Here is a 13,447-nt window from a genome sequence, read left to right as displayed (position 1 = left end):
TGGAGCGGAGGGGAGCCAGGCAGTGATGTGGATCATTTCTGACAGCATCAGAGTACTTTTTACCTTCCAGCCTTTCTCTTTTCCTGCCTTCTCCCGCATGCCGCAGAGCTGTTGCCTCCAGCGTCCCTTCACCAAGGAGCACTTCAACTCAGCTGGATGCAAAGCATGAGCTAAATAGCAGAGTAATCCTCAATGGACTTTTGAAGGGAACATACACACAACTTCTAATCTCAAAGGGTTTGCCGGTTTACTTTCTTGGCATCGGGCGAAGACTGCAACAGCCCGGGAGCACTAACTGTGAAGCTGGATGGTGTGAATTTTAAACCATATCTGTGTACTAGGGAGGTGGTAATGGTGCTGTTTTGCACTGGCCTACCACCCCTCTCATCCCTTTTATGACCAAAAATACTTTTACAGTGGTACCTGCTTGTTTTGTAATATCCTTGCAAGAATAAAACTGAAAAGTGTCTCCAAGACATTGTGTAGATTTTGCTACGGTCCTTTAGGGACTGCAGATATATGGTGCATTTTGGTCTCTGTGCTGGGAAGCAAAACTCAAAAGGGTCACACCCATGCTATTGCAGTGATGGTGACTTTAAAAGATTTTCAAAGTAGGGGGTAGCAAAACAAAGGCCACCATTTGATATTATTGGATTAAAACAACTGAGTTTGTCAGATACATTGATTTTTCTTCCTCTGACTCCCATTGTGTTGATGCAAGCAGTATGTGAGCTGCCACGAATGACCCTCTGGTCAAGCGCGTAACAAATGTTGGCAGATTAAAACTCTTCGAAGGGCGATTTCTCCTCTGACAAGAGCAGGTCAATGTGACGGCTGACAATGATGGAGGATGGCTGAATAACAGTTATGTTCTGTAAGCTTACAGCCTCATTTAGATTTAACTATATGACTTGGTAGAAACATATGAATTAATGTAAATGATTGATGACAGCTGACTTCATTTAGATATACATGCTAAGAAACAAATACATAGTCCTAAAAATCAATAAAAAAAATTTGCGTGCAAGATGTTTGATTTTCAGCAATTCAAATTACGTCTTTTTGCTTTAGTGCGCCTTTTTTGAATATCCACCCGTTTTTTTTACTTGCTTTTCCGTGCAGGGTTGCAAGAAATCGGTGCCTGTGTCCAGCAGTCATTTGGCAAGAGGCAGGGTACACCCTAGACAGGTCACCAGAGACGGACGGTTTTGGTGTGTGGGAGGAAATGCATTCATCTCATCCACACATGAATGATAAGAACAACAAGGTTGCAGCTTGGTTTTAAACCCGCAATCTTCTTGCTGCAAGGCGACGGCTCTAATCACTGTCCGCCGTGGTCAGAGCTCAGTTGTCTGAACACAAGTTTGATAAGCGCATATTTGAATACTTCACGTTCCTCTTGTGCTTTAGAAGTAGGAATATTTTAAGCAAATTCTGATATCACAAACACACACTAATACAATCACAATAATGCAATCCACATAACTTAGCCAAAGGTCTGCATACTTTGTATTTGATACAGTAAGGGCATCGCTCAAAGAAAAGCCATAGGTCTAGATGTCCTCTGCGCTGGCTATCATATTACACAAGGCTAATTAACTCTAAAGCAGAAAACAGAGGCCCTGCAAGGAGCAATAAACATTCTCTATTAAAAGCCATCTAATTAGAATGCCAACTACAAGGGCTTGAAGGAGAACACAACAAACACTGAGACCATTGTAATTCTCAACCAAGCTCTGAGAAAAGCAAACATAATAGACAGAACAAGCCAAACACTTCCTTGTGAAGTCACAATAGAAATACTTTTCGACGTCTGACTGAAGTTAAGGTCACAGACATTTGAGTCGTCATTCACTTCAGATGGCATGGCATCAATTAAAAGCCAATCTATTTCTTAATATCTGTTAATAGGTACAGGAGGCAAAGAACATTTGTGATCAGTCGAACTCATTCAGAGCTGAAATGTAAATTTTCAAAGGGATCTTAATGCCATGCTTTGGATTTAGAGGATCAAAGCGAAGTTTCAAAACTGTGCACAAAAAAAAAGCCTTAGTTTTTCTTTAGATCCACCTAATTATCAGCATTTTATGGATGTAAAAATATCTTTAAAAACATGCTTTTATGTTGAGTTAATCTTGTTTTCCTTGTGTTTTTCATGCAAGAGGTTTCATTTTAGCGAAAGTCAGCAAAGTCTAAAGTTATGAGCAGAACTATATTTCAAAATCATAGCCTTTAGCCCCGTGGTTGATCGATAGTAATGGAAGCGCTAGCAGGCCTACAGAGCCTATTGCCAATTTAACCTGTTTCACCATGACTCAATTCTTCCTCAAATAACTTAAATGCTTACTGGGATAAACAGCAAGCTTCTAGCACTGAAAAGGATGAGCGTGCAGAGGCAGAGACGGACACAGGAAAATAGTGTGATTGCGGGTGCATGTGTAAAAAGCCACTAGTTTGGAAAAAGTCCCATGAAGCAGTTCAAGTGATGGGCTTTTCAGGCTGATACATGTGCTGTGCTTGGCACGAGATCTGGCACGCGGAAAGGGAGCATTGCAGAATGCAAAGCACAATAGGTGGAGTTGTGAAAACTATAAGCTTGTCACTTTGCTGCTGGCAGGAGCCGCGCTCCTTGTTTGTATGCAGTGTAGATGTTGCCGGCGAGGAAGATGCATCTGTTGTGTTGGGGGGGGAAGAATACCTACTGCAAGCACTAGCGCTGCTCGCGGGGAGAAAAGTGCTCTGAAAGTGCCAATCTGTGTTGTGATGCACGGCAGAACGTGCTGTGGCAAAAAGTGGGGGATCACGCAGTTGTGTTATAGTACAGGGAATTCAGAAAAAATGAGTGCCTGAGTTAGGTAAATGTGTTTGGAGTGATGGGGAGAAGTGGTTTTGATGGCCTGGAAAAAGAATAAATAGATACTCTCATCGCAATAAAAGCTTCAAGGATTCAGTCTAGGTCAACAACTGCCTTTTATCCATCCAAGTGAAAATGTGCTAATTTTGACATGCCACCATTTTTTTTGTATTTTTGTGCTCTGTATTTTTGTTGTGATTATTCCAGCCTGCTGTGTTTTTAGCGGGACACCAGATTTACTTTTAATCAAGATTTAATTGATATACTTATGGCTACTTTACAAACTTTTATTAATTCCAGACAAAGTCTAATCCAAGACGGCAGTTTAACAAGGTTTATATTGCAATTTAAACACGAATTAAGTTTAATCAAGTTGCACTGAAACACTACACTCATTTAAAACTTCATCGAGAATCAAATATAAACTGTCACCTGTTTAATTTGTCCAGATGGATTCATTCATTATACTGGAGCTCAGGGGTTAGAGCACTTAGTACTAAATGTTTTCATAAAAATCAACATGTCTGACAAGAAACATGTTTAAAACCTATCCACTGAACGAAAAACCTCTTTAATAACTGCATCAAAATGCATTTTAATGTGGAACTGCTCAAGTGAAACTGTTCCTACCTTGTAATAGTACAAAGTTTGAGGTACTTTCCTTCAGGTGTTAATGTTGCAGATCTCTGAACTCTTATGTTAATTACTTTTATATTTCACATTTATTTCAAATTAATATTTTTTTTTACTTTCTTTTTCATTTATTAAGTGTACATGTACAACAACAAATCTTCTCAATCAAAAAGGAAAAAGCAGGAACTTGTGAAACACATTTGATATACTAGAAGAGAGTTTGACCAAGTCCATCTGTTTATAATTGCAAAAATTTAAAAAATAAAAGAGACCTGGCTAATCAAAGACTGGCCTCTGTCAGGATTAGGTTATCTTTGGTTTTCTTGTGTTCTGTTTATTTCTCCAGTGTTCAGTTGTTCTGCTCCCTGTGTTCCTTATGCTATCACTCACTCTCCCTCAGTAGTCGACCTGCCTCACCATCCACACCTGTTCCCTTGTTAGTAATCAGTCACCTGTTTCCACTTACTCGTTACTCTCAGTCTTTAAAACGCGGTCATTTTTCCATGCTCACTTGCTGGTTCATTGTTTCACTAATGTACTGTCTGGTTCCCCCTCGTGTCTCCCCATTTAATTTTAGTTGCTGCCTTGTCAGCTCTTTGGTTTGCTTTTATGTTAATAAATTAGTTTTACTTTGAGTTCATCTGTGTCTGTCTGCATTCTGGGTTCCCACCAACTCTCCCCAGCCTGCCAGTCTTCATGGCCCGGTCCCAATACTCGCACTTCCATCCTCGTGTCCTTCAAATGCGCGTTCATGCTGAAGGGTTTGAGTGCGTAGGGTGTCCCAATTCTCCCTCCCCCTTTGTGTACTACATCTGCCCTTCGGCTAAGCCCACATCAAGGCAGACTTCGGCAAAGTATTTACCCACAATTCATTGCTGCATGTGGTGTTTTGATTATTTTTTTATTATCTTTATTGATAATGAAAGGGTTTTGAATTAAAAGGCGGAAATACGGCAGTGGTGACAGAGCAAGCTGCCTCTGTCACGAAAGAAGCAGTTTTTAAATGTAAAGTATTGAACTAATTATTGTTTCACTCTGCTGTACAGGTGGGAACACTATCAAACTTTGCTCCGTATTCAACAAGTCAGAACAAAACACATTTGAACAGCCAAATATCTCCTGCAATCACTTTGGAAAGCATAAATACCTATACTGTACTTTTAAAGTTGTACTGGCACCTTCTTAAAATACCAAAACAGGGACTGGTCCCGCCATGTTGGATGTCACAGTTATGACGCAGAGGCCCAAATCGAAGACGTAACCTGTACTGTCCCAATTCACCAATGTCTGCATGCTTGTAACCTGCTGCACACGAACACTTCTGTGCACTTTGACTGAGTACATACTTCATAGAGGGGCATAGGGTGTAGTGCGATTATTGGGACTGGGCCTATATCATCAGAAAAACCCTAGCCCTTGAGAAAATTGTGATGATTGCCATAGCAAATAGGATGTGGAGCATTTATCAGTCCCTTGGTTTTTTTATTTATAGTTATATTATCTACGAGTTTATATTCATATTTAAAATCATACTTTATATTATTTACAGAAAGAACATAGAATTTCCACACAGACTGACCCACTTGAAAGACTGACACAATCTCAGTCTTTATAGTGATGTTTGAGTGTTAAAGAAGACAAAAAGAAAAGAAAAAAACATGACAGACTTGTGGCAAAAATCCATCTAATTACTTAATTACTGCATAAACCAATTTAAGCGTGATAATGATCTATGGTTATATATATTCCATTTTCTGAGGAGTCTATGGATCAATACTCCTATCTGTATTACTGATCTCAAGAGAGTTCAATACTTATTGATCAAATGCTTTCCATTTAGCTGGGTGTTTAAGTAGAGTGGTTTGATAAGTTACTCTGTTTAGTCAGCTATGAGAAGATGCTCACATCTGATGTTTGGATTTCGGCATTTTAAATAGACTTCATGTTGTCCCACAGGCAGCTGTGCTCACCAGCTGCAGAGACAGTTGACCAATCCAAGCTTTTAAATAGTTATGAATGAGTACGGCTTCTTCCTACAGGAAGAGAACAACAATACAAAGGAAAACTGACACAACATAACCAGCAAAACAACGCAGCAAAACAACGCAGCAAAATAAGCAGCGGATAAACTCCTAACCAGTTTAAAGTTTTATGAGAGTAAAACTTTAGTCTGTGTCAAAAAGGAGAGAGTCGACGATACGAGTGTCTTGTGGGAGATCGTTCCAGAAACAAGAAGCAGCACAGCTGAAGGCTCCCAGACCCCATAGTGGTGAAGCAGGCAGGGGGTGCAGCGAGGATGATGGAAGAGGAAGATCTGAGGGGATGAGTGGGTGTGCAGATATGAAGAGCTTGGTTAGAAAAGGGCCTTAAAGGTGGGAGGGGGGAGAAAGCAGAATTTTGAAATCAATATGGTATTTATCAAGAGTCACTGAAGTGGAGCGGTGGGGAGGAAGTGATCAGAGTTGTTAGATATGTGGGCAGCTGAATTCATGGTGGAGCCTGGGAGGAAATCCCAAGAGGGCATGAGATACTTCAAACAGTTACATGTGTAAGGGTGGCAGAAAGTTGCTAACAAAAGGCCAAGATGATTATTATTCTGTAGATGTAAGCATGCGTCCTAAAGACAACGTGTTGCGGAGGAAGACACTAAAACTCAAGACTGTGGACGGTACACAGAACAGATTTAACACCTACTGAACTTCTTCTATTTTTTTAACTTTGGATGAGTCAAATCAAAGCTTTCAGCTACAAAAAAGCAGTCAAATGGAGAAGTGATGGATAATTTAATTTGACTGAAAAGATGGCCAGTGGGCATAAGATAAATAATACAGAAGAAAGTCTCTGGGATTGTGATCTGCAGGAATACAAAGGAGAGTATTTGCATGAAATTGAGTAAAAAGGCTGTATAAAGATTATTTTTTTATGTATAAGAAAAAAAACATTTGATTTTACAATTATCCTTTTCACTTAATGAGAGAAAAAATAATGTAGTTATGGGATAAAATTTGATTTAAATTACTTGTTTCATTTAAGTCTGAAACATGCATGTTTTGATTCTATATATTTTTTAATAAAACTTTGTGTGTTCTTGTTAGGTTGTGAGACAACATTGTGCCAGCAGTGCACTCTCTCTGCAAACTTGTTTGTTTTTTCTTTTTTTTTTTTTTGTCACCTTGCTGGTGTGAGGCTCTAACACACAAAAAATAACAGCTTTGTTCGCCTCTGTGTAACAGGGTGATGACCTCCTACCAGAATGTAAAATACATCTTTTTCTCTTAAAATTCACTCCAGGACGGATCGCCAGAAAAAGGAGCAGGGGGATGAGAGTTTCGGGGGGTCCGCGCTATTGATTTAATTTATATGAACACAAATACTTTAAAGCGTAATAAGCCCATGATTCAAGTCCTCGTAGCCTTTCAAGATTTGAAATGTTACATATCACAGCTCTACCCAAAGCTGCCTTCTCTGGAGCGATGCATCAGTGACCAAAGGAGAGGGGAAAAAAAAGAATAACAGAAGGCAACAGACACGAGCAATCCTCTAAAAAATGTGATGGTTTTTGTTGAGGATTTAGCCAGTGCCATGCAGTTTGCTAGTATCATTCATGCTCCAGACTCAGCAGATCCTCTGGGGAAATGGTAAATATTAAAGGGCTTTGCAGGAGCCTTGCTCGTGAAAGCTCTTGACAGGAGATTTGTTTATGACCTTCAAAAAAGGAGGAGGAAGTCAATGATAGCTCTGACTGCCTTTTTTGCATCTCAAGGCAGTCCGTGGCAAAGAGAAAAGCCCAGTTATTGTTAACTGGAACTGTGCAGCTTCAATTTAGGCCCAATTATTTGGCACAAATATAACAACACAGCGCTAAAAGTACATTGCAAAGAGAGGAAGACCTAGTTAAGTAGTTTGCATCAAAGCACGCTGCCAGTGAACGTATCAGAAAGAACCATGGGATTGCTTGACAGAAATTCATAACGTGACATTCAAAATCACTTAGTAAATTATTGCTGACCACGGAGGCTTTCTGATGCAGAGCTCTCGCTTTACCAAACCGAGCTGTCAACAGAAGCAGCTTCAAAACAAAACAGGAGTTTAAACTGTGAGGCATTCTTGATGTTTTCTGATTTAAAACGTTCTCATATCTGACAAAAAAAAAAAAAAACAATGACAGCATGCCAAGTCTCCCTGCAAGCCTGAATCCAAAAACCTCCTTCACTTTGAGTTGCTTCTCTTTGTTTATCTGCTTAAAGATATTAAGTCTAATGAGTAGTTTGGTGTTGTTTCAGAAAATGGGTTAAGGATAATTGCCTCTGAGGCAAGGCAAGTAAGAGCAAACAAGCGCCTCAGACTGTCAGTTTAAGTAAAACCTCAACCACATGATTGTCTCCGACGGGCTACCTCCAGGAATTAGGAAGCAAAAAAATAAACAACAATAAGACGTGAGAAAGGTTGTATTTTCCTGAAACAAACAAAACAAACAGTCTCTGTTTAAAACTGACTGAAACGTTGTTTTGTTTGTTTCATAACTTCGACTAAAACAATTTAATTCTTGAGAATAATGGCTAAGTTTGAAGTAAGCTTGACGGTCATTTAACCTATTGCAACAGGCTCCAAACAAAGAAAATAAAATGGCCTAACCTTGAGCAAAATGACCTGTTTCAGGTCAGCAAGCTTCCATCAGTGGATCAATCACCCCTTCAGCTTTTCATTATACGCAGGCAGTTGGTCCTCATCGAGAGGTAAATACTTAATGATGCTCTTTGTTTGGCAGGAAGACCAAGAGCCCCACTGCAGACTGAGCCCGGCATCATTCTAGTTCAGAAATCCAGCTGTTTAGGTCTTCTGATAGATCGCTCTTATACCTAAACTTTTTTTGAGTCAACTATTACTCATCTAATAGGGAAAGCAGAGGCTAAAATAAAGTGGCACAAGCATCAGTGTGTCAAAATAAAAGTTAAGATGAAACAGAGACACAATCGGTTTCTGTCTCAATTCAGTTTACCCTAAAGTAGCAGTGTTATAGTTATGAAAGAAACCTCCAATTTCACTAACTCGTGGTCAAAGGAGGAAAACTCAAAAGACTTACAGCCAAGAGGCAGGCAGGAAAAACAAAAACATTCAACAGGATTGCCCAAAACAAAACAGGCTCCAGAATCAGGCAGACTTAAAACCCCGTAATTATACAAAACAGAGCTGAAGCAAGGCAAAGGGGATAGGGTTGAAACAGCTGGGCTTCCTTTGTGCGCACTGTCATCTAAAGTATGATGCATTTCACTTTTAAACAACAATTAACTAAGCTTTGTAAGTTTGTACATGCTGCCATATCTGAGAGTTGTTCTTTTGATCGGTTGGTTTAGCTGTTTTATGCCTTCCAGAAGAGCCAAAGTATACATAAGCACGTATTTTGGTGGTAAACAGTATGATGAGTTCACATAAAAACCTGCTGTTGAGGCAAATAAAATCAAAAATCTGCAAGTAAAACATCACGGATTAACATTAGAGATTTATCTTTATCTCTATAATCTAGAGATATTTTGAACAGTTACTTTGTCTGCTGCTGTGACAAAATTATATTTTTTGAGAGGACAAATAAAGTGCCTTTCTGTCTATCTATATATTGGGACATGAAGAAAATAGTTAGGTGCTTTTATTATGTTTTTCCACCTTCTGAAAATTCTGCAGGAGTAAACACACAAAAGTGACATAAGTGGAAAGACAAATATCAGTTTGTGATGAAACTTGGAGCCAAGTTTCTGTTTTTATTATTATTATTATTATTATTATTATTATTATTATTATTATTATTATTATTATTATTATTATTATTATTATTATTATTATTATTATATGTTTACCGGAGAGAGGACACCAACAGTAGAAACAACACAAGCTCACCGTATCGCAGTACAGAGAGGAGGCTGTACAATCAGCTGTTAAGCGTTTTACAGAGTAAAACAGTCCAAATGGATGATGTAAACTCAGTTAAAACTAACGTTAAATAGGCCTTAACTCACCGCGGAGTTCTTCATGGCGGCCTTCACGGTGAAGCCGTCCGCTTTTAGCTCACTTTTCTTCTTCGACATTTCCTCACCTGTTTTCCAAACCGACAATAGAAACTACCGGAATAATAAATATAATAAGTAATAATAACTGTCATAAAAATAAAGTCACACGTCGCTCAGTTAGCAATATATATTTTACGCTCTGGAAATTTTGTCCTTTTTCCGGTGGTTGCTATGAAACCTCTGAGACGCTTTGGACCGGTTGCCGCGGAGACATGTTACCATAGTAACGGGGGCTCGCAGCAGTCGTGGTTTGTCAACACAGAGTGTACGCTGCTCACAACAAGCTTTAAGCAACATAAACTTTTTATTTCCTTTGTTTGGTTAAAAGCAATTATAGTAGATCAAAATAAACACTGTGAAAAAAAGATCCGGCAAATCCTGTTTGGCTTGTTTAAATAAAGCTTTGTGATTTTGAATAATAATTGCTTATTTTCACATGACGTTTTTAACAGCATAAAAAGCCACAATGTTTTCCTTTAATGTAATATTTAATGTAATAAATGTTTTTGTTTTTTTGTTGTTGTTGTTTGTTTGTTTTGTATGGTATTTCTATCATGTTGGCCACATTTGTGCAAAGCTATATAAATTACCATTAAACAAATATCCAACTTTTAATTGGCTATTCAAAAAAAACTGCTACATTTTTTTAACAAAGCTTAATAGATTTTTGTCACAAAGGTATAATTTTTTTATTTTAACACTGGATGAAAAGGCAAAAAACATTTGTTTTTAGCAATAACAATTTCTATAAATTTGGTCATTGATTATATAATATTGAACACCTGTTTCATATATATATATATTTAGACTCTGCTTAAATGTGCAAAAGAGGCATTGTTACAATAAGTATCACCAGTTTTATTCATACTGTACTGCATAAAGTCATTTTTGCCTGTATTTTTATTTTTATTTTTTGCCAACTGGCAGCCACAAAAAGGCACCTCAATTGATGTTTTGGTCCAGTGATGGGGTCAGATAAGGTTTTTCTTTGCTTTTTTTTTAATGTATGAAAAGAAAGCTGTGAAAGCTGTGAAAAGATGACCTAATCCCTGACAAGATGGCCTCTTTTTTTGTGTTTCTCAGGCCACCTCTTTCTAGACAAAGAGGATTGATCACACCCTCTGCTCATCATTATACTCCTGCAGAGGAGTTTCAAGGAGAAGTAAATACTTAATGATGCTCTTTGACTGGCAGGTAGACAAAAGCCTTGATTCTCAATAAGCTGGTCTGAAAGTGGCCTCAGCTCTGACTCATTCCAGTTTAGGGATGTGGCACTTTTAATCTTCCAATATCATTCTTCCCTCTGGAGACTTTCCTGGGTGAACTTGTGCAACTGTTATTAATCTTCAGTGTACAGGCAATTTCTCTAAAAGCCCCTATTTGTTTTTTATGGCTCCATTGAGGGAAGAGGGTTATAGCAGCAGAAAGCAAGACTGTAAACAAGGTATGCAGGGAAGGCAAGTTATGTCCCTGTCAGCATTCAATGCTGGCCTCTCCTTCTTTCCCTCTTCCCCCCCCCGTCCCCTGCTTTCCCTCAGAGGATTAAAAAGAGGGAGAAAGAAGTTTTCAGAAAGCAAACTGCACAAACTAGAGTGTCAGCATGAATTCGGCTGGACTGAGAAATGATTGTTCAAACAGAGCTGCTCTATCTCACTCCTGCGAGCGTGCAGCAAGGAAAGGAGTTGGTCTTTGTGAACTGTAGAAACACACATGAAAATGGAACTTGAAATATGAAAAAAATATATAAAATTATTATTTTTTATTAACTGGAACACATGTACCTCAAGGTATAGTGTCAATCATTTTGTAGTTACTATATCCTCTTTAAAACACATCCACAGTAAAAAATCAGTTTGCATTTCATTTCACTAATGGTGTATCCTGAATAACCAGGTGGTTCAGATGATGAGGAAATAAAAAAAAGGGGGCAATTCACTCTGCTTTGATGCATATGTTTTTATTTGATGTATCGGCGGCTTCATCATTATGGTGTCCATGATTTGATCTCCGACTCATTTCCACAGCAACCTTCAGAGAGCGGCAGCCATTGTCCACTGTGTGGGGAAACGGCAATTATGAAACTGTTCGAGCAAAAACTGGCACCTACAAAGCACAAGACCCAGAGGGGGCTACAGGAGCAGAGCAGAAGAATCTCCGCAGAGAGAGGGTATCGTGGACGATCGCTGCCGAGTCAGTTGCTCCCCAATTACCATGAAACAAGACAAACAGCCATTAGAGTCGGCCATTAGGCAGCGGGGGAGACCGGCCAGGGGCTTGTTGGCTTTAACAGTTCGTCAGGTTGTGAAAGTCACACAAAACTTAAAAGGTACTGTATGTGACTGTGATAAATGCCTCCTCTGCAAAAGCAAATCGGCATTGTTTTATGAGGCATTTCCAACTGTGTTATCATTTTTATGGCTGCTTCATCATTATAGATATAAGGTGCACAGTTTTAAAAATCCAACAGCAGCTCTATATGAGAGAAATATCACATAAAAAGCATAAGAGACCCTTCATGTTCAGTAAAACAGCCTTTTAAAAGTCATTCTTATGTCCAATGAATCATTTAGTCCTTTGAACTGTAATTCAGCTGAAACATTAATGTGTATTTTGACAAGTTCAAACATTATAGTGAATACATTTCAGTTGTTTTCACTCCTATACGGTCTCCTGCACAGATTTTTTTTTTTTTATTTATCTCCCTGATTAGTTCAGTTTGCAGCGCTGTGTGACTAGCCGCTCACTGTTAGTGTTTGTCACTTATGTCTCAGACACCTCACACAACCTAGTTTATTTCAGCGTAAAGCCATAAGTCACAAATAATTCGCAGTATGGTAGTACTGAGAGTAACTTCAAACTGAGCAGAGGTCTAATCTGTTGAAAAATATACTTCAAATCATTTGTGTTTTGTAATTTTTGCTTTTTTTTTTCTTCTGAAGAGTTGCATTAATCATGAACAGTATGTGTGACATCTGGTTGTGTAGCAGACACTGCTTGACAATAATGTAGTAAAGGCACCAAGCTCAAATTAATCTAATTAGGCGGAATGATTACACGCAAACGATACGGATATATGTGCAATTTTGTCAGATGAACAAATGGACACAGGATGCAAGTTGAAAAGTTTTCATTTGAGCAATAAATACACAGGGTTCTTCATCACGAAAGCCGCTTCACAGTGGGATTAGCTCTAACCTAGAAGTAGGTAGAAGAAATAAACTCATAGTTGTTATTGGTAGACAACCAAAGCCAAAAGATTAGCTTTTTAGAGATTGAACCAACTAAAATGACAACAGAAAAATTTAATTGTTGAACTACCAAACACTGAACAAAAAAAAAGTTTTATACACTCATAATGGGCATCAAAGTCATTATTTTGGGGGCATTTATTTGAACTGGTCTTTATCCAGAATCAAATGAATATACAGCAACCAAGTTCAGTGAATTCAAAAAACAAGAACTGGGTACACAAGTTTGAATGTACTGTGGATTTTCTCTTAACCACACAGAGTCAAAATTACAAATGCAAGCTCAAATATACATATACTATCACCTGAACCTTCTAATAATTGGTGCTGAAGGTTAGACATTGTCCTAATACCTTTTTGTTAGTGAACATGACTGACTGCAGCTGACAAGAGTCGGATTGCGGACCCGAAATTTCAACCCAAACACAGGAGTCAACAGTTAACTTGTCTTTATTGAACAACGAGGTGAATGCAAAGCGTAGCAGGAGGGCCTCCGATCGCCGCACTGAGAAGAGACAAGATGGTTTTGTTATCCTCACGTAAACCAGGAAGTAACCACAGACTGAGAAGGTTACACTGACCTGGATGATGGTGTGGGGAGAACCGAGACACGATCCTTGCAGGGTAGCGGCAGAACGAAGTCCAGGAAC

General features: G+C 38.7%; 1 protein-coding gene across 1 annotated transcript in view; it reads right to left on the bottom strand.

The window, feature by feature from the left end:
* pacrg (PARK2 co-regulated) overlaps positions 1-9,720 on the bottom strand; it is a 120,060-nt gene extending 110,340 nt beyond the window's left edge. Inside the window, exon 1 of the mRNA XM_017413479.3 lies at positions 9,499-9,720. Within this exon, the coding sequence (XP_017268968.1) occupies positions 9,499-9,567 (69 nt within the window). The 5' untranslated portion in view covers positions 9,568-9,720. The remainder of the gene's footprint in view (positions 1-9,498) is intronic.
* Positions 9,721-13,447: the final 3,727 nt, after the last annotated feature.

This window comes from Kryptolebias marmoratus, linkage group LG10 (genome assembly GCF_001649575.2).
Source record: "Kryptolebias marmoratus isolate JLee-2015 linkage group LG10, ASM164957v2, whole genome shotgun sequence".
Classification (NCBI taxonomy): Eukaryota; Metazoa; Chordata; class Actinopteri; order Cyprinodontiformes; family Rivulidae; genus Kryptolebias; species Kryptolebias marmoratus.
Note: the sequence above shows the minus strand (reverse complement) of the source record. Positions and strands in the feature narration are given on the sequence as shown.